At 35.9% G+C, this 22,682-nt stretch overlaps 1 protein-coding gene across 1 annotated transcript in view; it reads right to left on the minus strand.

The window, feature by feature from the left end:
• Positions 1-22,682, minus strand: part of mRpL53 (mitochondrial ribosomal protein L53) — a 30,599-nt gene that overhangs the window by 2,142 nt on the left and 5,775 nt on the right. Inside the window, exon 2 of the mRNA XM_085823658.1 lies at positions 22,298-22,410. Coding sequence (XP_085679784.1) covers positions 22,298-22,410 — 113 coding nt within the window. The remainder of the gene's footprint in view (positions 1-22,297; positions 22,411-22,682) is intronic.

Genomic DNA, 22,682 nt, shown 5'->3' on the forward strand with positions numbered 1-22,682 from the left:
TAGTATAGAATGCATTTAAGGAGTTATGCATAAGCAAATGAAAGTTGTGAATTATTAAATTCTGCAAGTGACGGCAAAAGGATAAAAGCATGAATGCAAGTCAAAGTGGGTAATTAGAACATTAGCAGATATCTGAGAAACACTAAGTATTTCGAAAAACATTTTACAAATGCAACAGAAGAAAGGTGCTTATTGTGAATAAACACATAGCATACCATGAGGTGCCAAATTTTAAATAAAGTGAACTCATATTTTTGTTGCCAAACTGTCATAAGTGTTTTCCAACCTATGGATGAAAATGCAATTAAAAAAAAAAGCAGATGTCAATTACCAAAAATTTCTTCAGAATGACCTCAGAACAAAAATCAAACAGAAAACAAAATTCAGCTGAACTGAACTCAACTTCTATCAATGCTGGAAGTAGGTATTAAAGATAATATTCTTGAAAAAATATAAAAATAATTTTAGAATTCCCTAAAACCAATTCATTTTAATAATAATACTGACAGAATCTTCATTGTTATTGTATGCATTCATTCATTTACTACTCACCCATTCATTCGCTCGCTAATGTGTACTTTCATTTGCACAGGTGTGATGATTATCACTTTATATAAATATGAAAAGAACTCATTTCTTTATTCTACGTATAAATATTCTTATAGTAAGAGAAAAACTTTTAAGAACAAAAAATGTCTAGCAATAAAAAGGTAAAATGAAGTCTGCACACTGTGACTTATTTCATAAATGCAATTTAATGGACAAATTCTAATAGAGATATCAAGTGATCAGAAAAGTCATATTGTTACGAAATGTACAGGCACAGTGAGATGGCTTCCCCGCAAAGCAGTTTTAGGGTTGCCACATATGGCGAGATAATTGGCAATATACCATGGACGGATGGAGAACCTTCGGGAACGAATTCTTACCGGTTTAGCCCAGAATGTTCCCGAACACAAGCCGAAAGCTATATAAACCCTGCTGGTCCGCAGTCAGTGTAGCGAGCGAGCTGATAGTCAGTCATTGAGCGAGTGTCTCAACATCTAGCGTCGAGTGCATCGAGAGAGTCTTTTAGTGCATCATCGAGTTTTGTCTTAGACTGTGCTGAGTCGAGAGCTATACTCTTGTGTATCGTCGAGTGCATCGTGTAGAGAGTCTCGAGAGTACGTGGAGTTCCAAGAACAACCAAGCAGAGTTGGGAGCTGTACTTGGGTGCTTTGCAGTGAAGCTGTCTCCACCGTTATTGCCTGACAGTGTGAAGGCTGTGTCACTGATTGTTCAAATGTGTTTATAGTAGATCTCCGACAACTGTAAAAAGTGTTATTAGAGCTGTCCTGATTAACATTGGCTAAATAAAGTGTGTTTCGATACTTCATCAAGTGTCGTCGTTATTCACTCCAAATCCACGAACTCCGTACGAACGTGAACAAAGAAAATAACGCAACAACTGCTGTCAGAAAAGGAAAAACGTAACAACTGGTGTCAGGAGTGGGGTTTGTGAGTGAAGGCCAGTGACCCGCCTGCAGAGGAAAGCCATGGCGGAGGAAACAAAGACATTGATGGACTTGTTAGCCGAGATAAAAGCCGGATATGCCGAGATAAAGGCCTGAGATAAAACCAGATGTGCTGAGATAAAAGCCAGATATGATGAGTTAAAAGCTGGATGTAAAGAGATAAAAGCTGGATATAAAGAAATGACAGCTGAGATCAAAGCCGGACTGCAAAAGAAAGGCCGACGAGAAGAGATAAATGGCGGCCAAGAAAAGGTCCAAGAGCAACTCTAACAGGTGAAAGTCGAGCTTACAGAAGAAATTAGAGCCATAAAAGATGATGTAGAAATGAGAGAAGTGGCATCTGAAAAATCAAAGGATGAAGAAATGAAGGAAGTAACTAATGAACTGCCTGAGAAAGATCAAGACATGATGGATGAAACATCTAACGGGATTAAAGGAAAACAACCAAAACATGAAGAAATAAAAGACAGGAAAGAAGCTTTTAATTCACAAGAGCCTGAAGTGAAAGAAAGTGAAAATGTGATTGTTAAGTTCGTCGAAACTGATAGTGAAGTTATGAAGTTGCAGTTCGCGAATATTGAACCACCTGAAAATGCATGTGATGCAGTGGGAGAGGCTGATGTGCAGCTTGAGCAGTGTGCTCTAGTGTTGCGAGAAAATTCACTCACTTCGCAAATTATGTGTGCGTCTCATAGTGCTGATTGTGAGGACAAGGACTTGATTCTAAACCTGGACACTTGTGTTTGTGAAAAATCGGGTTCCGTTCATGACTCTGATGCAGAATTTGAAGCTGGTTTCCCAGAAATGCTGGAAAATGAACATGCACCAGCTGCTGAAAATACAGAGGTGAGCTGTATGCATGCTGCGAATGAACTACAGAATGGTGAACAAACTGTTTCACATCTTCCTGTGGATGACAAGTCTGAAAGGACTGAATCTTCAGACTGTGATATGCAAAACAGAAATGCACTGAGAACTGCAGTGGAAAGGTATTTGACTAGGGTATATATTAAATGAAAAGACTGAGACTGAATTTAATTATGAACTTTAATTTGTATAATTTAAAATTGTGATGTGTTTAATTTGTATATATAACTTGAACATAGTATAAGCATTTGTTTCTTTTAAAATTGTGATGTGTCTAATTTGTGTATATAACTTGTACATAGTGTAAATATTTGTTTTAGTTATGCTACCTGTATGTTTTAAAATGTTTTGTTTGTATCTAATTTGGCTTCTGACCAAGCGTTGTTCTGCCCGGGACGTGCAGTCCTTGGGAGGGGGCAATGTTACGAAATGTACAGGCGCGGTGAGATGGCTTCCCCGCAAAGCAGTTTTAGGGTTGCCATAGAATGGCAAGGGAAGGCAGGGTTGCCACATTTGGTGCAAAATTGCCCATTTGGTGATATACTATGGATGGGCGGAGAACCTCCTGGAATGAATTCTTACCGGTTTAGACCAGAATGTTCCCGAACACAAGCCGTATAAAGCCTGCTGGTTCACAGTCAGTTAGTGTGTGTGCTTCAGCTAGCAAGCTGATAGTCGGTCATTGAGGGAGTGTCTCGAGTCTAGCGCCGAGGTGGTCGTCGAGTGCATCGAGAGAGTCTTTTAGTGCATCGCAAATTAGTGGATTCGCAAGTTTTGTCTTAGACTGTGTTGAGTCGAGAGCTATACTCTTGTGTATCGTCGAGTGCATCGTGTGGAGAGTTTCGAGAGTACGTGGAGTTCCGAGAACAACCAAGCAGAGTTGGGAGCTGTACTCGGGTGCTTTGCAGTGAAGCTGTCTCCACCGTTATTGCCTGACAGTGTGAAGGCTGTCACTGATTGTTCCAATGTATTTATAGTAGATCTCCGACGACTGTAAAAAGTGTTATTAGAGCTGTCCTGATTAACATTGGCTAAATAAAGTGTGTTTCGATACTTCATCAAGTGTCGTCGTTATTCGCTCCAAATCCACGAACCCCGTACAAACATGAACGAAGAAAATAACGCAACAACTGGTGTCAGAATAGGAAAAACGTAACAATATATTCTTTCTATATTTTTCAAAGCAAAACTATCATATCAAATATCTTTATAAAGAAAAAAAATCAAATGACCTATTGCTATTTCGGTCAATCACCTTCGACCATCTTTCAATGAGCTCCATAATTACTCATTTACAGAAGGACATATTTTTGCTGGCAAAAAAATTAAGCAAGATGGTGATTTAATAGACTCATCTACATTGAATGTTACATCATACATGCAGTTTTGAACAAACTAAACTAAGTATGTCATGAGTAGAAAATTAACATCCTATCTTGAAATCTTTCTCAGATTAGCAACATAATACAGAGCTAGGTTAGGTGGTTCAGTATTTCCTTTCAGACAAATTTGGCAGGGCTTTGCCTCAGGGCTCACTGCTGACTCCAGCTGTGTTTAATATTGCGGATTAATTATATGGTTCACAGAATTATAAACACTGATATTGTAGTACGGACTCTTTTGATCACAAATGGTCTGGTTGAAAAATTAACAAGCAAATACAAATGAATTGGTACAGTTCGGCTTTGAGAAGAAGGCATCTGAATCAGATGGTTTTGGCTGATTCCATTCTTCAAATACGATAAGATGTAATGCTTCTATGGTAACATAACCACAGTGATTCCAGATTTGGCCCTCTTAGCCCATTTTTTGGTTAGAAATTATAATTTGAAACTGAGGATAAAGTTTCAAATATTAGTAAAGATCACAGACGTAATAAAAAAATCATTAGGAAAAATGTATAGCTGCTAAACATTATTTGCATTTAGCATTCCTATCTGGGTAACCAGGGTTGTGGAGTCGGAGTCAGCGTCATGGAGTCAGAATCTGAGTAAGGAAGATTTTTGCGTAAAAGGAATCGGAGCTGGAGTCGCTAAAAGCACGTCGGCTCTGACTCCAGTTCTTGTTAGACAGTTTGAATCTGAAATGAAATTAAAGTGAATTGAAAAAAAAATTAATTACAAACTGAGTTATTATTTTTATTGTTGTTATTTTCCATTTTATTCACATATTAATAAATAAGCATAAGTGAGGAGGATGGATGTGATATTTGCCATTAGTGATTAAACTGATTCATTTAGTTACTTCATTTAATTACAAATCTGACTGGTAAATTTAGGTGAGCAGCAATAGCAGTGAGAACTCCCAAAATTGATGCCATTCTTAGGAAGCGAGCAGGAAAAAGAGCAATTATTGATCAAGCAATCTGATAAGGAAGTACATATTTGATGATAAAAAGGGTTTTTAGAATTAAGAACGTTTTTAGAAGATGTAGGTAACCCTAATGTTTCACTAACAGAAAGACTGTGGTTAATTGCAGAAGTTGCATTTGGTTTATTGCAGAAGGAATCATTTCTTCAATGAAGAAAAGAGAAACTAGTTTGCTAGACAATGAGATCTTGCTAGATTCAATATATGTAGATCCGAAACACCGAATTTTCTTAGATGACGAACAAATTAAAAAGGCAAAGAAAGTTATCTATGAACTTTCTTTAGAGATGAAATTATTTTCAGAATTATTGTAGTATTCGAATCAGGACAGTCAAACTGCAGACAATGCAATTGAGTCTCTCTTCCAGTAATGAATTAGATTTTGAGAAATATTTTTGGATAATATTGAAAAGGCTAACACAAAGCGAATGAAAATAAAGAACCAGGACCATTCAGATATCTACACAGCCTTTGAAGAAATAGAGAAATACGATTGCTCTTCCAAGACACCTCTTTTAGACTTATAAAAATCTATACTGTAAAGTTAAAAGAAGTAGCCCTAACAGTAACAGCTCTTCCTCCAACTCAAATTAGTGTGGAAAGACTCTTTTCAGCTCTGGAGTTTATCAAATCGGATTTATGATCCTCTAACAAAAAAGATCTTGCCAAAGCTATTCTGCTTCAATTATTAATGCCAGTTTTTCCATTTCATAATAAATGCTAATTAATGTAAATAATTTGCTATGCCATCATTTTTTTTCTGTAACTTCTATTACTTTTTTTGTATTAAAAAAAATGCTGTAATCCATGTGTATATGTTTACACACATATATATATATATATATATATGTAAACATATACACATGGATTATATATATATATATACACATGGATTATATATATATATATATATATATATACAGTCAAAAGTCGTTAATTCGGACACCCATAATCCGGAATGATCTATAATCCGGACCTCAAAGCTACAAACTTTCTGCGCATGCGTCTCATTGACGCATGCGCATAGGCATTTACGCATGCACGTAAGACCTTTACGACTGCGAATATGTGTGTGTGCAAGCGCATAATATGTTTACACATGCGCGTTTAATGTATAACGGATGGTATAAGCTAAGCTAAAATTATGTAATTCAGTTAATGTTGCAGATTGCGTTGTTCCTTAATCTTGGAATTGGATCCGGCTTATTATTTTTTACAGACTGTTAGAGCAATTCTATAAAAGTAAGCTTGAACTTTCGATTATGTCAAATAGAATTTCCGATATATATTTACTACAAAGCGAAAGTATGTTTTGAAACCCGAAATCTGTTTATCAATTTCACGCTGCTCTGCGGCAGAGATTAGGGGGGCAGAAATGCCGTGGCACGCAATAAATTGGAAGAGTATCTGTCAGCACTATCCTTATCTTCAGTGGCGTAGCTAGGGTGGGGCAAAGGGGGACATCCGTCCCCGGGCGCAGGATCCAGGGGGCGCTAAATTGATGATATACATTTCAGAATGAAATGTTTTCTATTCTTGGAACACAGAAAGGGGCGCAAAATCTTAAGGTGTCCCCGGGCACTTAACTTTAGTTACGCCTCTGCTTATCTTTAGGGCAGATGTTTTTATTTTATTTGGCTTATAATTCCTTACTAAATGTAGTATTTCATCTCGATGTACGCTATCTTTGATATGATTTAAATCAAGTTCTTCGTCATTATAATTCGCTTTCGATAGTGAAGAAAGTGACAGAGAGGTTATTGAAAACGAAAACATTTCGATTGACAAATTAGTCGGTATTCTCGACACAGCAATTATAGGACTTGAACAGCGGAACTTTGTAACTAAACAAGAAATTATGTCTGTTTAATAGAATTAAAGAGAAAGTATTGTCACATGAAATGAAGCAACTTAAACAACTTACATTAAAAGAAATATTTAATATAATAAAGTGAACAAATAAATATTAAGCTTTTTCTTTTTGTAAATTTTGATACCCTTTAGATCATAATTGTTCTTTATTTCATAAATTACGGTTTCATATTTTTAATTTTGTAATTTCTGCATGCAATCTTACCAGATTTAAACTGATGATCTATAATCCGGAATCGCCGAAGTCCCGACGAGTCCGGATTAACGACTTTTGATTGTATATATATATATATGAGGGAGTTGGAGTTTTTAAAATTCCAGGAGTCGGAGTCGGTCATTTTCCCTATCAACTCCACAGCCCTGGTTTAAACCCTTAAAAAAAAGGAACTCTATAAAAAAAGTACACCTCACCCTTAAAAAAAAGTACACAGAATGCATCAGATTGAAAATCACATAAAATACATGTAACCCCTACTTTAAATGACATTGGAGCCTCTACTTAATGACTCCAAGCTCACATGCCAACTTACCACATGTCAGGCTATACTATAGCCCACTAATAGGGTTAAGTTTGACAGAAAATGAAATGATTATAAATACTAAGAATTTTACATGTTTTACATTACAAGTTTTTGCCTTGAGTACAAAATCTAAAGATGTTATACAGACTTCAAAAACTAAATAAAATTGAAAATGCTATAAATAGAAAACATTTTGAGACCCACACTAAACTGGAGTGGGTAATTTTATAAGACTGTATTAGTATATTTCTATATAAATTATTAAAGAGATTACTATGTGCAAAGTAGTGTGCTTCACAGGACTTGCACTACTTTTAATACCCACATCTGACTTGCTACTGAATACGGAACTGAGCTATTGATTATGACATCTGAGACCACCAATTAAAAAGTTAGAAACTGTTCATATGCACTTAACATAATCACAAACAAAGCTCACTCCATCCCAACTGAAGTCATGCAATGGTAGATTGGTCTGGAATCATTTGCTGACTGATGTAAAAGGATTGTCCTGAAATTATTTGAAAATCTTCGAAGATGAGATAGTTTTGGCAATAAGTCTCTCTGCTTTGAAAATCTTTTTGGAGTTAGCAAAAAAATTAGCAGTCAAATTTAGTATGCCTTTCTTTAACAGAAATCCTCCATTTAAACAAACTACTTACTGCAGACGCATCCATATAGTCCACTATTCCTCCCATAAGCAAGAAATTTTTCAGCTACAGAACATAAGATGGCTTCTCTTGCTACAACTGATAAAAGAAACACTCTACCAAATTGAGTGCATGTTTATATGAATGGTTCTACTGTGGATGCCATTAAAACGGGCTAAAGCTATTCTCTATTAGGCATTCATTCTAATAAAAACTGCCCAATAGTGATTAAAAATGCTCTCAGTCTCAATGAACACATTTTTCTAAGATTTCTGCGATTCATAGACTTTTACACTTAGCTTAAATTAAAAAATTTCCTGTGACACTTTACTTTTTACTAGCTTAAGATTTGCTTTTAAAATACGAGGGCTATCCAGAAAGTAGATTACGTTTTGGAATAAAAAAATAAACAAAGTATAGGAAACAAATTTTATTATATACAGATGAAAGCCACACTCAAATACTACTTTTCTACATAGTCACCATACAAATTAAGGCATTTATCGTAGCGATGTACGAGCTTGGAAATTCCTTCGTCGAAAAATTCGGCCGCCTGCGCCTTCAACCACTTCGTTACCTCTTCTTGCAGCTGTGCGTCGTCATCAAAACGCTGCATAGCCAGCCACTTCTTCATTGCTGGGAATAGGTGGAAGTCGCTCGGTGCCAGGTCGGGACTGTACGGCGGATGAGGAAAAACTCCCACTTAAAAGATTCAAGAACTTTACGAGTGACATTTGCCATGTGGGGCCGGGCGTTGTCGTGAATCAACAAGATCTTAGAGCTCAACATTCCTCTGCGCTTGTTTTGAATTGCTCTTCTGAGTTTTTGGAGAGTTTGGCAATACCTTTGAGAGTTTATTGTAGTGCCTCTTTCCAGGAAGTCCACCAAAATTACACCTTTTCTGTCCCAAAAAACAGTCGCCATCATCTTCCTTGCCGACATTGTTTGCATGCATTTCTTGGGTTTTTGGGGAGAACTTGTGTGCCCCCACTGCATTGATTGCAATTTCGTTTCACAGTTCACATGTTTCACCCATGTTTCGTCACCAGTAACGATGCGATCGAGTAAAGAGTCACCATCCTTATGGTAAGCGTCCAAAAAGTTCAACGCTGCAGCCATTCGCTGATTTTTGTGGTCCTCTGTCAAGATTTTTGGAATCCATCTTGCACAAAACTTGTGGTAACCAAGCTTTTCGCTGATGATTTCGTGCAACAAACTTCGCGAAATTTGTGGAAAACTCAAAGAAAGTTCCGTTATTGTGAAATTTCGATTTTCACGGACTTTAGCATCGACTTTTTCGAGAAGTTCGGCGGTCACTATGCTGGGTCTCCCACTTCGATCTTCGTCGTGAACGTTGGTTCGGCCATTTTGAAATCTTATGACCCACTGACGCACTCCACCTTCAGTGATAATGTTGTCCCCATACACTTCACGAAGCTGCCAATAGATTTATATCGGTTTACAGTTTTTTGCAATCAGAAACCTTATTACTGAGCGCACCTCGCAGCTCGCGGGATTTTCAATTAACGCAGACATTTCAAACCGTCACAGTATCTGAACGGAGCACAGCACGAACCTCTCACTAGCACGGCTAGATGCAGACTGAGCTGCGCAACGCTCTGACCCCAAGATGGCCGCGCTAGCCCCGCCCCTAGCGGACACAGACGGAAACGTAATCTACTTCCTGGATGGCCCTCGTATAACAAAATGAGTAAAATATATAACAAACATTTTCTTTTTACGTTTCTGTTCTAAAGTATTTTTGTAGTAGTACTTTCAGAAATGCTGGAATTTTGTTTCATCTTTTCATCATTCAAACTGAATGCTATTGTTTCATAATATCAGTAAAGTTCATGTTTTCCTAACACTGTTTGAGTCTGTTCCTTTAGGCGACTCAGCATAAATCTTTCAAATGCAACACATTCGCCAATAAAGTAAATTTTCATTTCTTTTTACAGTCCTTCAAGAGGAAAAACAAATTCCATTTTTTCAGAAAATGGCATAATTTTTTAAACTAAGTATGTGAAATGCTGGCATGTTAGGCCTATGAAAAAATAAGACAATTTTTGATTGAAAATGTTCACAGGCATATTATGTGCACATAATATACCTATTTGATGAATGCTGCTGACAGCTAAAACATCAGTATGTGCCATTAAATAGAGTATATGCTTTTTTTTAAACAATTAAATATCCTGTAATATGATTTCTATGAACATCAATGAAAGCACAGCAGGCTTTCATTTACATTTGGCTAAATGTATTTATTCACCTGCTAATCTCGCAAATTATGTTCAGGTATAAAGTTATTTCAATTATGCACACTGTGTAGATTGTAGCACCAATTAGAAATTAATCTCTCTCTATATCTATATAAGAAAAAAAATAATATTTTTAAAATGTTTCCTGTATTAAAAATCAACAGACTAGCCATTTATTAAGCTGTCACTTAAAATTTTATTCACAGTCTTGTTTTTTGAGGAGGTTTAATATTTTTTTTTTTTTTTTTTTTTTTTTTTCTTTCATTCAATTTTGCTGCTTTAGTAGAAATTATCCTTTAAATGGAATTACACATACAAAATTATCTTTGTTTACATATATATATTTATTATTATTTCTTTAACTCTTTGAAAACCGAAGACTTCTCTAACCTATATGTTAAAATATCGGACTGCCCGAAATGGTTTTCGAGAGTCGCAGCAATTTCTTTTCCTCCCCATCCATTAACGCACAAAGAAGAGTGAAGATTTAAAATGAAATCCTTTCTACTTTTTACAAATAAAGATAAGAAACCCCAAATAAATCCTTCTAGGGCAAGCTGTCTGCAGTAAGCTGATACAATGAATTTGGGGAAAATGCACCTACTACTGCATACCTTAAAGAAGGGAAGAAAACAACATCGGAATTTCGGCCGTTTGGGGTAGTTGAAGTCATTTGAGTGAAAAGCCATGTGGGGCGTTATGGTCTTCAAAGAGTAAATCTTTTTGGAAAAGCTTCATTTAAATAAGCTCATCTATATGATGACAATAATAATACTAAACAGGGAGAAAAAAGCACCATGTCACATATATTAAACATCTTAATACTTGATACCATAAATTACAGAACCTTGCTTTAGTTTTGCATCTTTTTTAAAAATATTTTAAGCTTTTGAATTCAGACAATCCTCTGTTATGAACGATCAAATTTAATGACATTCCATTTTTAATTAATGGGTTATCCACAATACTAAAATAATTAATTATATATATAATTTTGGATAGATAAGCCACAGCTTATATATGCTTAAATGTTGAAAATTTAGGCCTGCGACATATCTGTCATGGTAATGCATCTGAAGGAATTTTACTTTTTCTACGTAGGTAAGTTGAAAAATAAGTTTCCCCTGTCGACTGTGGTCAGAGTTGTGTAAAGTAAAAAAATAGAATGAGACATTAAAGATATGACATATCTTTATTTTATTATTCTCGTACGAGTACGTTAAGACATTTGTCATATCGCTTGATAAGCTTCAAAAAGTCCTCCAAGAAAAATTCATGCTTTGCATATGGAAGAATATGGAAGAAGCGTTGAACGGCTATGGGCGAAAGGCGACACAGCAGGAAAACGCGCAAGTCACCGATACATCATTAGGTAGAGGTTGCTGCAAATCAAGCAGATGGCGCTGTTGCAGTGCCTGCGCAAAGCGGAGATCAGCCTCTCATTTGAGCCCCGGTAGGTATGGAGAGAAAGTGCGTTTTGAATTCGTGGTCAAAGGAGGAAGTGAGAGTGGTTATCCGCTATGAATGGGCACGTGGAGTATCAGGAACAGAAATTCATAACGGCCTCGTGGAAGTCTATGGGCCAGGTGTGATGACGAAGCAAATGGTGCGGAGATGGTGTCGCACATTCAGTGATGGACGTCAGCAAGTGGAGGACATACCGAGAGCTGGACGTACGTGCACGGCCACTACAGATGCAAATGTCAGGAAGGTGGATGACATGATTAGAGCGAACCCGCGTATCACCATCGATGAAGTAGCGGAAGAACTTGGAATCTCACATGAGCGAGCTCAAAACATCATACATTCTTCGATACAGAAAAGTGTCAGCACAATGGGTGCCCTGACAATTAACCTCGACACACAAGGAACAACGCATGGGGGTCAGCCTGAAACATCTTGTGCGTTACCATGAAGATGGCAATGACTTTCTGTTTCGGATTGTGACGGGGGATGAAACGTGGGTCCACCATTTCATGCCAAGAATCGAAGGCCGCATCTATGGAGTGGAAACATCCGTCATCACCTGTCCGAAAGAAGTTCAAGACAACTCCCTCTGCAGGTAAAGTGCTCCTCACAGTTTTCTGAGACGCCCAAGGAGTTTTGTTGCTGGACTTTTTGGAGGTTGGAAGCATCAATGCTACGCGCTACTGTGACACCCTGTCGAAATTGAAAGAGGTGATTCAGAAAAAGCAGCCTGGCCTTCTCACATCTGGCGTTCTGCTGTTGGGTGACAATGCCAGACCACATTCGGCGACGGCAACGCAAAACCATATTGCAACTCTTGGTTGGGACTGCCTACACCATCCGCCATACAGTCCTGATCTCGCACCAAGCGACTTCCATCTGTTTCCGGCTTTGAAGAAAAATCTCGGGAGAAGGCACTTTGGAAGCAATACTGAAGTGAAACAAGCCGTTCAACGCTTCTTCCATATGCAAAGCCCTGATTTTTTCCTGGAGGGCTTTTTGAAGCTTATCAAGCGATATGACAAATGTCTCAATGTACTCGGTGCCTATGTGGAAAAATAAAGACATGTCATATCTTTAATGTCTCATTCTATTTTTTGACTTTCATACACAACTCTGACCACAGTCGACAGGGAAAACTTATTTTTCAACTTACCCTCATATGTCTTTAAAATTCACTAGTTAAGATCTTGAGTTATGCACAAGGAAAACAATTAATGTAGTATTTGATGTGACATTTTAGCCTGATACAAGTGCACAGCTTATGTTAAGGCAGTGCAATAAGTTTGAACTTGCATGAAACGTGCCTAACTACAGTTAGGCATGCTTGGTGTAAAGACACCGTAGTACATGCACTTTCTGCTGAACACTGGTTTTGTCTGCATTTTCTGATGAACACCTCCTTTTTAATGTTCCCAAGAACTTTTATTTCACCAAGTTCTGTGTTCATTCTTATATGTTTTACACTGTTTTGTACTTATTATTGCTTTGAAGCTTTTTGCAGTACTTAGTTTATAGTTTTCACTTATTAAACTTTCACAATATTTTTTTTATCACTGCTTCCTATTCAAAGAAAAAATTATGCAGCTGCTTGAGAATTTCAAGTTGGCGAGAGATGCATTCAGCAGTGGATGTCCGAATGAGAAGAATTCAGAGAGAAAATGGCATAAGAATAAAAGATCTTATCAGACTGGCATCACAGTCTGGCTATTTTGGAAGACAAATTACAGAAATGGCAAAAGGATTGTTGGTGCCAACAGTTAGAATTTACCTTCAAGCAAAAATAATTGCTCGACAAATAGGCATTAAAAACTTTGCTGGAGGACTTAATTGATGTTTCTAGATTATGAAAACCAAAGTCATTATCCGTCAGAACCAAAAAAAAAGTTGGACAGAAGCTTCCTGTGGACTGGCTTGAAAAAATGATAGCTTTCTAAATCAATAAAAGAACAAAATTTGAATAAAAAGCAAATAATTAATATAGATGCAGCGTCCATCACTTTTGACTGTCCTCTGGGCAGATCTGTCCATTCTACACACGAAAAAATTATTTCTGTGTTAAAACCAGGAATGAAAAGATTTCTTTTACTGGTGAATTGTCAATAAATCTGATTTACATGTATTCACAAGAATTTTTTTTTTTTTTTTGTGTGTGTGTGTGTGTGTGTGTGTGTAATTTGAAAATTCTTCCATTAAACAAAGAAAGCTTCTCAATTGCATATCCTTAACCATAAACTTTCATGTTTTAGCTTCCTTGCTCAACAACTAATATTACTCACAGTTTTGAAGAACATTTTGTTTTAAAATGTATAGCAAGCATTGTGGTCTTTAAGAAGCCTTTAGAGGTATAGAAAAGTAATAATTAAAATCGTTTAAGTAATTTTTTAATTATATGTTGCTGCTAGATGTGACACATGAAATTCCACTTAAATATTGATGCAACAGAGCTACAACTTAACATGAAGATTCTTATTTGTTATCTTCCTTTGCAAAGTGGGTCATCACAGGGAAGCAACTAAAGGAGCATGTACACTTTATCAACCATTAAATGAAGCTGTATTATTTACTGCTGTTCCAGCAACACAGCATACTACAATATGGAAGACCTATCAAATGTTGACAGAAGACAAGCTATTATATTTTGTACTAGATGTTACCCAGCATGTTGCAATGCTACTTAGTATTTGAATTCTGTTTACTGAAATGCTTTTGGATACACAATATTTTTTCACCATCCAGTGCGGGCAATTTCACTTTTCTACTCACATAGCAACATTTCTAGTGCTTCATTCTTAAATCTGAGGACTCTGCAATACATTAAAATTTATCCCTCTTCCCAAGGACCACACTTGGATGAAGAATGTAATTATAATTAGCTTTGTAATGGAATGCACCAAGATTTAAGTCAGCATGCAGTGTTCATCTACATCGAGCAGTGCATACTCGAATATTTTTCAATTTTGCTTCCTGTTTCTTATTTGTTTCATACAAATGGGCTTGAGCAGTACATACTCAAATGTTTTCCAGTCTTGCTTCCCGTTGCCAGTTTGTTTCTGATGCTCCTGATGCCCCCCTTCATGTTTAAAGTGAATCAAGCAACTGATTTTCGCTCTAGTGGCATCATTGATTTCCCAGCAAATATAATGCTTTGTGATGACTATTACAAATTTACTTTCAAAAGCAAAGGAAATGTGTGTGATGCAATAACACACATGCTGATGCATGTTATTGCGTGAAAAATTAAATATTTTACGCTTTGCTGAATGATAACACACTTTGAAATATTTCAATTTGGGCAGTGCAACACATTTCTCTTAAACAGCCAAGTTTTTGAATAAATTTGAGATAAATTAATATAATTGTATTTTCCGAAGTGGCAACATAAATTTTATACCACTAAGTAGTCTGATTAAATTTGAAACATATATATCTCACACTTTTGCACAGTGGCAATGCAAAGCTTTCAGATGACAGAGTTTTTAATCAGAAGTTCATTAACTTCACGTAAAATACACATATACAGTCAAGTCTTTAATCCGGACCTCAAAGATACAAACTTTCTGCGCTGTAAAATATGTATATTTTACGCATGATGCGTTTATACATGTGCGTTTAATGTATAACGGATGGTATAAGCTAAGCTAAAATTATCTAATTCAGTTAATGTTGCAGATTGCGTTGTTCCTTAATGCGTTTACGCATGCACGTTTAATGTATAATGGACGATATAAGCTAAGCTAAAATTACCTAATTATCTATTTCAGTTAATGTTGCAGATTGCATTGTTTCTTAATCTTCAAATTGGATCCAGCTTATTATTTTTTGCAGACTGTTAGAGCAATTTTATAAAAGTAAGCTTGAACTTTCGATTATGTTAAAAAGAATTTACGATTCTGGAGCTACCAAAGGATCTACAAAGCGAAAGCATGTTTCAATGTCCATCAAACAAAAAGTGGAATTGCTGCAAAAAATAGATAAACGCATATAATTTGTTTCTCTAACCATTCTGAAATCTGTTTATTAATTTCACGCTGCTCTGCGAGGGGTGGGGCGTTGTGGAGCGCAATGAACTGGAAGTTGATCTGTCAGCACTATCCTTATCTTCAGGGCCAATGTTTTTATTTTATTCGGCTTATAATTCCTTACTAAATGTAGTATTTTATCTCGATGTACTCCGTCTTTGATATGACTTAAATCAAATTCCTCGTCATTATAAATATCACAAATACACATCAAATAGTTTTCTGGTTGCAATTTTCTAATTTCAACTATGCGTAATGTATGCTTTACGCATGCGCGCGTTGAAAAAAAAATGTTTAATAAAGTAAACAAATAAATATTAAGCTTTTTTTTGTGTGTGTAAATTTTGATACCCTTCAGATCATAATTGCTCTTTATTTCATAAATTACGGTTTCACATTTTTAATTTCATAATTTCTGCATGCCATCTTACCAGATTTAAATTGATGATCTATAATCCGGAAAACCTGATAATACGGAATCGCGGAAGTCCAGACGAGTCCGGATTAAAGACTTTTGACTGCCTTGATTTAGGGGGGATGGACGTCAACCTTTCCTATGACCCAGAATAGAGCTGTAGAAAGTTTGGGACGATCGCTATGGTAGTAACTGAGGATATCGCGAACAAAAACACACACACAAAGAGGCATTCTTCTTTATATACACTGAAGGGCCATTGCATTATGACCACCCTGTTAATAACACGTAGGACCACTTTTAGTCCTCAAAATTGCCAGCCCCCGGCATGGCATTGACTCCATAAGATGTTGATAGGTAGTCTGAGGTATCTGGTACCAAGTGCTCACCAACTGGTCCTGCAATTCCCACACATTGTGAGGGGGGTAGCGCGGCAGCACAAATTTGGTTTTCCAGGTGGCACTACAAATGCTCTATTGGATTAATATCAGGGTTATTTGGAGGTCAAGACATGACTTGAAAGTTACTGGAATGTTCCTCAAAAGACAGCCTGACAATTAGACCCTTATGACATGGTGCATTATCCTATTGCTAAACACCATCCCCTGCCATAAGTATTGCTGTCATGAATGGGTGAACCTGGTCTGCAACGATGTTCACATAGTGCACGTTCACATAGACGTCAGGGAATGCTCTATGGGAATTATGAGTCCTAATGTGCTCCATGAAAACATTGCCCACATTATAATCCCCCCGCCATTGGCTTGTCTCCATCCAACCGTGCATGCAGGAGTCATTCCTTCGCTTACAAGTCGGACCATTGCACATGCCCTTCGATGGGATGGACCAGAAACTTAATTTGTCAGACCATGCAACTTTCTTCCATTCTTCTAATGCCCAATTCCAATGTTTCTTGGCCCACTGCAGACACAGCTGGCAATGATGTGCCGTCACTACAGGGACATGCTTTGGCCTCCAACTGCATAGCACCACACGCAGCAATGTACAATGCATACTGTGTTGAGAAACTGATCTGGAAAGTGTGTTGCTACTGATCTGGAAACTAAGTCCTGCAGATCCTACTAGACAGGTTAGTGAGTTATCACTACATCTTAAGCATTCACAAATATGAGAGAAATTTTTAAATAGCCTTCCTATTTAGTTTGAACTTTGGACATAAAAGACAAAATGTGCTACAAAAAAACCGCTATTTGTGGCTATGTAAATTAAACAATAACAATCAAATAAATTCAAATGCAGGTAATATAGTCTAAGACTACACATTCAATAAAATAAGCTATAAGCTGGCTAGATTATTTTACTGCCATATAAGCTTAAAGTAACAGCTAGTGTGGGAGCACTAAAGCCAGTAATAGAGCTGGCAAGGAACAGTGCAACACATTTGCTAGAAACTCTCCAAGATTCAAAACTTTCAGTTTACATATTTTTGAAGCTAATTAGCATTCTGGGGAGTAATAAGAAATGAAGAAGGTCATAGTAACGATCAATATCATAATACCAAATATCTAATAAAGTTCATGCTGCAGCAGTGAAGTAAAATTCAAAACGAAGGTGTCAGCAACCCTAATGGAATGACCTCAGATGTTCACATTCTCATCAACAGCGAAGCTGTAAGGCATGTCTCACATCAAAAGAAGTTCTGTATGAACTAGAATTATGAAGTGTGTCAAAGGATGTTTTAAGCCACGTTTACTTTATGAGTTTGAATTGGGCAGCAACGCTACAAAAGTTGCTCGAAAAAATGAGACCAACTTTTGGAGAGGCATAAAAGAGCGAGGGCGCAGTACGAAAATGGTTCAACTGATTTGCATCAAAAGAAGAGAGCCTCCAGGACAAGCCTCAAACTTAGCAAGCCCTATAATTATGATACCATTACACACCAAAGAAATACTAATTTAGAAGTCAAACAACAAAAATCAGCGTTATATTTTCAAATTTTCACAGGAGTAGTTTCGATGGTTTTACCGAACCATCATCCTCAGCTTCAAAAGTGCAAATGAACAAGATCAGATATAATGATTAGGTGAGAAAAGATAAGAAAGAACGGACAAGCATCAAGCTACTGGCGCTATCTGTTGATGAAACCAGAACTAAAACATAATTTCTTTAAAGACCGAAGGCAAAGATGGATTGAAATTAGGATCATTAACTAGAACAGAGATTTTTTTTAATGTGAAATGCCTCTAGAAAATCCAGTTCACCAATGGATGATATTTTTTGAATGATTTTGGCTGCAGAAAAATTGAGTGTGATTTTCGGACCAACAATGCTGGGCAACAGAAGACTTATGTGTTTCTAACATATGCCTCATTCTCCTTAACGCAAAATTTTATGGTTCTCTTATTTGACCCATGTAAACTAAATCACACTTGCAAGGAATCCTTTAAATACCCCGGGAATGCAAATCTGGAATGGGAATTTTATTGATGGGAGAATAAATGATCCGAAAGTTAAATTTCTGCAAAATACGTGCAACTTTACAGATAATTGACGAAAAGAATGGAATGAGAACAGAACTTTTATAATCTCCTAAATCAAGCGTGTGCCTTTTGGTGTGTTGAGAGAAGAATTTTTTAACTGCTTGAGTAATAATGTTGGGTGAAAAGCCCCGGTTAATAGCTACTGCTTTCAAATAATTTAGTTCTTCATCAAAAGGATAGTTTGGAAGAGCAAACATGAAAAGCACGAAAACATGGGAATAAAATGAAGCTAACTTTTGTTTAGTCAGATGACATGATTTGTAGTGTGGTGGAAGGCAAACTGATGAAGGTTTACGGTAAACCGTAGTACTGAAGTTGGATACGTTACGTGTTACCAAAATGTTGAAAAACGACCCATTGAAAAAAAATCTTCCCATTGTAAACATTAAGCCAATAATTAATATTTCTAATATTACTTTATCAAAAGAACAACACAGAATTCTAAAATATTATTTTAACTTCTCACAAATTTCTAAACCCTCAATTCCAAAGATTTTGGCTTCTATCGGAAAAGCTTTCAGGTTCAGTAAAGTTTCTAATTCACAGAAAGAAATTATTAGGCATCTTATCGCTCATAATATGAAATTCAATAATATGCCTTTGAAACCAAATCTAAACGCGAGAGAAAGAGCTACAATGCACGAAACTCATTCTAACCCGGATGTTATCATTTCAAAAGCTGACAAAGATAGCAGATAGTCGTCATGGATAAAACCACTTACACAACTTACATTACACTAAACTCTTAAACGAAGAACCATGTAATCCGATCCCTAAAGATCCTTCACCTTCAGACCTGTTAAAAATAAAAACTGCGACTTCACAAATCCTTTCAAGCAACTTAAAGCAGTCACTTATCCCATCTGTTGAGAATTGTGCCAGATTTTATGCTCTTCCCAAAATTCATAAAATTGGTATTCCTTTCCACCCTATTGTATGAAAATTAGGCACTGCCTTGTATCCATTGACTAAATATTTAGTTTCTAGATTTTCAACTCTATTAGATAATAACATTTACACCATAAAAAATTCAATAGAGTTTGTAAAAAAGTTAAAAGCATTTCTCCTAGAAATTTAATCGTGGTTTCTTTTGATGCAAAATCGTTATTCACCAACGTTCCAGTGCAGGGTGCATTATAATGTCTACAAACCAGACTTCGCAAATTTCATTTCTCTTGCATCGAGACTGAGGAGCTAATTTCCCTCACTCAACTCTGTTTGAAACAAATGCATTTTGTTTTCCAAAATAAATATTACAAGCAAATTGAGGGATTAGCCATGGGAAGCCAGCCCCCTCAGTCCCATCCTGGCTGATTTCTACATGCATTATTATGAATCAAAATGTTTTGAAACTTTAAACTTCCCAGCATGGTTTCGCTATGTAGACGATACTTTTACTCTATTTGAAGGTAATAAAGATGATTTAAATAAAGTTCTTTCAAAAATGAATTCCATTGATCCTGCTATTCAGTTCACCTTTGAACTTGCAATTCTCCTCCGTTTCTCGACATTTTGGTCACACATAACACATCCAACTTCAGTACTACGGTTTACCGTAAACCTTCATCAGTTTGCCTTCACCACACTTCAAATCATGTCATCCGACTAAACAAAAGTTAGCTTCATTTTATTCCTATGTTTTCCGTGCTCTTCAAGTTTTCTCCTCCAAACTATCTCTTGATGAAGAACTAAATTATTTAAAAGCAGTACCTATTGACAGGGGCTTTTCACCCAACATTATTACTCAAGCAGTTATAAAATTCTCATCTCAACACACCAAAAGGCACACTCTTATTTTAGAAGATTATAAAAATTCTGTTGTCATTCCCTTCTTTCCATCAATTAGCTATAAAGTTGCACATATTTTACAGAAATTTAACTTTCGAGTCATTTATTCTCCCATCAATAAAATTCCAAGTTCCATACTTAAGGACCCCATTCCGGATTTGAATTTCAAACTTACTAACATAATTTTAATTACTTTTTTAGCTAAATCAAATAAAATTTATTTTCTTACCTTTATATCACTATATACATTACTTTTCATTTTACGATCATGCCCCTTTTAAGAGTTTGAAGGCCCAAACGGCTGATTCTAAGCACAGATTTAACAGGATCTACTTATTTTTGATGGACAAATTAGCAAGATGTAATAACATCTTAACAACATTTTTTGGTATTAATGAAAATGTTAATTATACTTTATACAAATGATCTAATAATTATAGTTTATAAAGTAAACATTATGCTTTACAAATGTTAATTATACCAGAAATGCTTGTATGTCACCTGTTGTTTAAACCAGGGCTGTGGAGTCAAGAGTAATGGAGTCGGAATCAGAGTCGAGCAGATTTTGTTGTAAAAGGAGTCGGAGCTGGAGTCACTAAAAGCAGGTCAACTCAGACTCCAGTTTTTGTGGGACAATTTGAATGTGAAATGAAATTAAAATGAATTGAAAAAATTAATGGTAAGATGAGTTATTTTATTTATGAACTGTATACATTAATAAATAGTTATTTTCTATTTTATTGACATATTAATGAATAAATATAAGGAAGGAGGATGGATGTGATATTTGCCATTAGTGATTAAACTGATTCATTTAGTTACAAATCTCAATGGTAAATTTAGGTGAGCTGAAATAGAAGTGAGAACTCCCAAAATTGATGCCATTCTTAGGAAGCGAGCAGGAAAAGGAGCAATAAAAAGTTTTTAGAATTAAGAACGTTTTTAGAAGATGTAGGTAACTCTAATGTTTCATTAACAGAAATACTGTGGAATGATCTTGCAGAATTGGAAACTCTTTTTTTCTACACCATATATATAGCCACAAAAAAAAAGCTGCAATCTGAAGAATTGACAGGAGGCGAGAATGGAAGAATGGGATATTTGTTTTTTCTGAAATGAAGGGTTTTTTTGCAGAATGAAACATTTCTTCAATGAAGAAAAGAGAAACTAGTTTGCTAGACAATGAGATCTTGCTGGGTTCAATATATGTAGATTTGAAACACCAAATTTTCTTGGATGACGAACAAATTAAAAAGGCAAAGAAAGTCATCTATGAACTTTCATTAAGAATAAAATTATTCTCAGAACAACTGGAGAATTTGAATCCGGATAGTCAAACTATAGACATTGCAATTGTGTCTCTAACATCCTCTTCCAGTGATGAATTAGATTTTAAGAAATATTTTTGGATAATATTGAAAAGGCTAAGGCAAAGCGAATGAAAATAAAGAAACAAATGCCTTTAGATATAAAAATGAAAAAATACAAACAAGATTTCTACACGGCCTTCAAAGAAATAGAGAAGTATGATTGCGCTTGCAAGACACATCTTTTAGAAGTTATAAAAATCTATCCTGAAAAATTAAAAGAAGTAGCCCTAACAGTAATAGCTCTTCCTCCTACTCAAGTTAATGTGAAAAGACTCTTCTCAGCTCTGAAATTTATCAAATAGGATCTATTGCCCTCCAACAAAGATCTTCCTGAAGCTATACTGTTTCTTAGAAATAACCAATGTCAGTTTTTCCATTTCATAATAAATGCTAATTAATATAAATAATTTGCTATGCCATCAATTTTTTTCTGTAGCATCTATTACTTCTTTTATTTAAAAAAAAAAAAAAAAAGCTGTAATCCATGCATATGTGTTTACATATATATATATGGGAGAGTCAGAGTCTAGGAGTCAAAAGTCGGTCATTTTCCCTACCAACTCCACAGCCCTGGTTTCAACCCTTAAAAAAAGCTACTCCTTGAAAAAAGTACACCTCACCCTTAAAAAAAAAGGTACATAAAATACATGTACAATAAAAAATAAAATCTTTCACTTACTAAGATCAATGCTGATAGTAGGTTCAGATCGATCATTCACCACATCACTTCTAATTAAACAAGTTTCACTTGTTTTTCTTATTTTTCGTGATGATACATGAAAGAAGAAATCTCTGAAAAAAATTATATAATAAGTTTGTAACAAAATATGCTTAACAAGCTATAAAGTGATATAACAATCCATTGCATGTCTAATAATGCAGAGATAAATAAATCCTCCTAAAACTGAAATTAGTCATTGTGCCTTTATCAGTACATGAAAAGCTAGCACACACATTGCAAGTATGAATGCTAGTTACTTTGAATGCTATGGTTATTACTATGGCAGAGATCTATTGGACCTTTTCTTTCTTTTTGGATATTGCCTACCACTTGCAGTCTAGCT

This window comes from Stegodyphus dumicola, chromosome 9, assembly GCF_044657685.1.
Source record: "Stegodyphus dumicola isolate Sdum_Otavi_A_Nest chromosome 9, ASM4465768v1".
Classification (NCBI taxonomy): Eukaryota; Metazoa; Arthropoda; class Arachnida; order Araneae; family Eresidae; genus Stegodyphus; species Stegodyphus dumicola.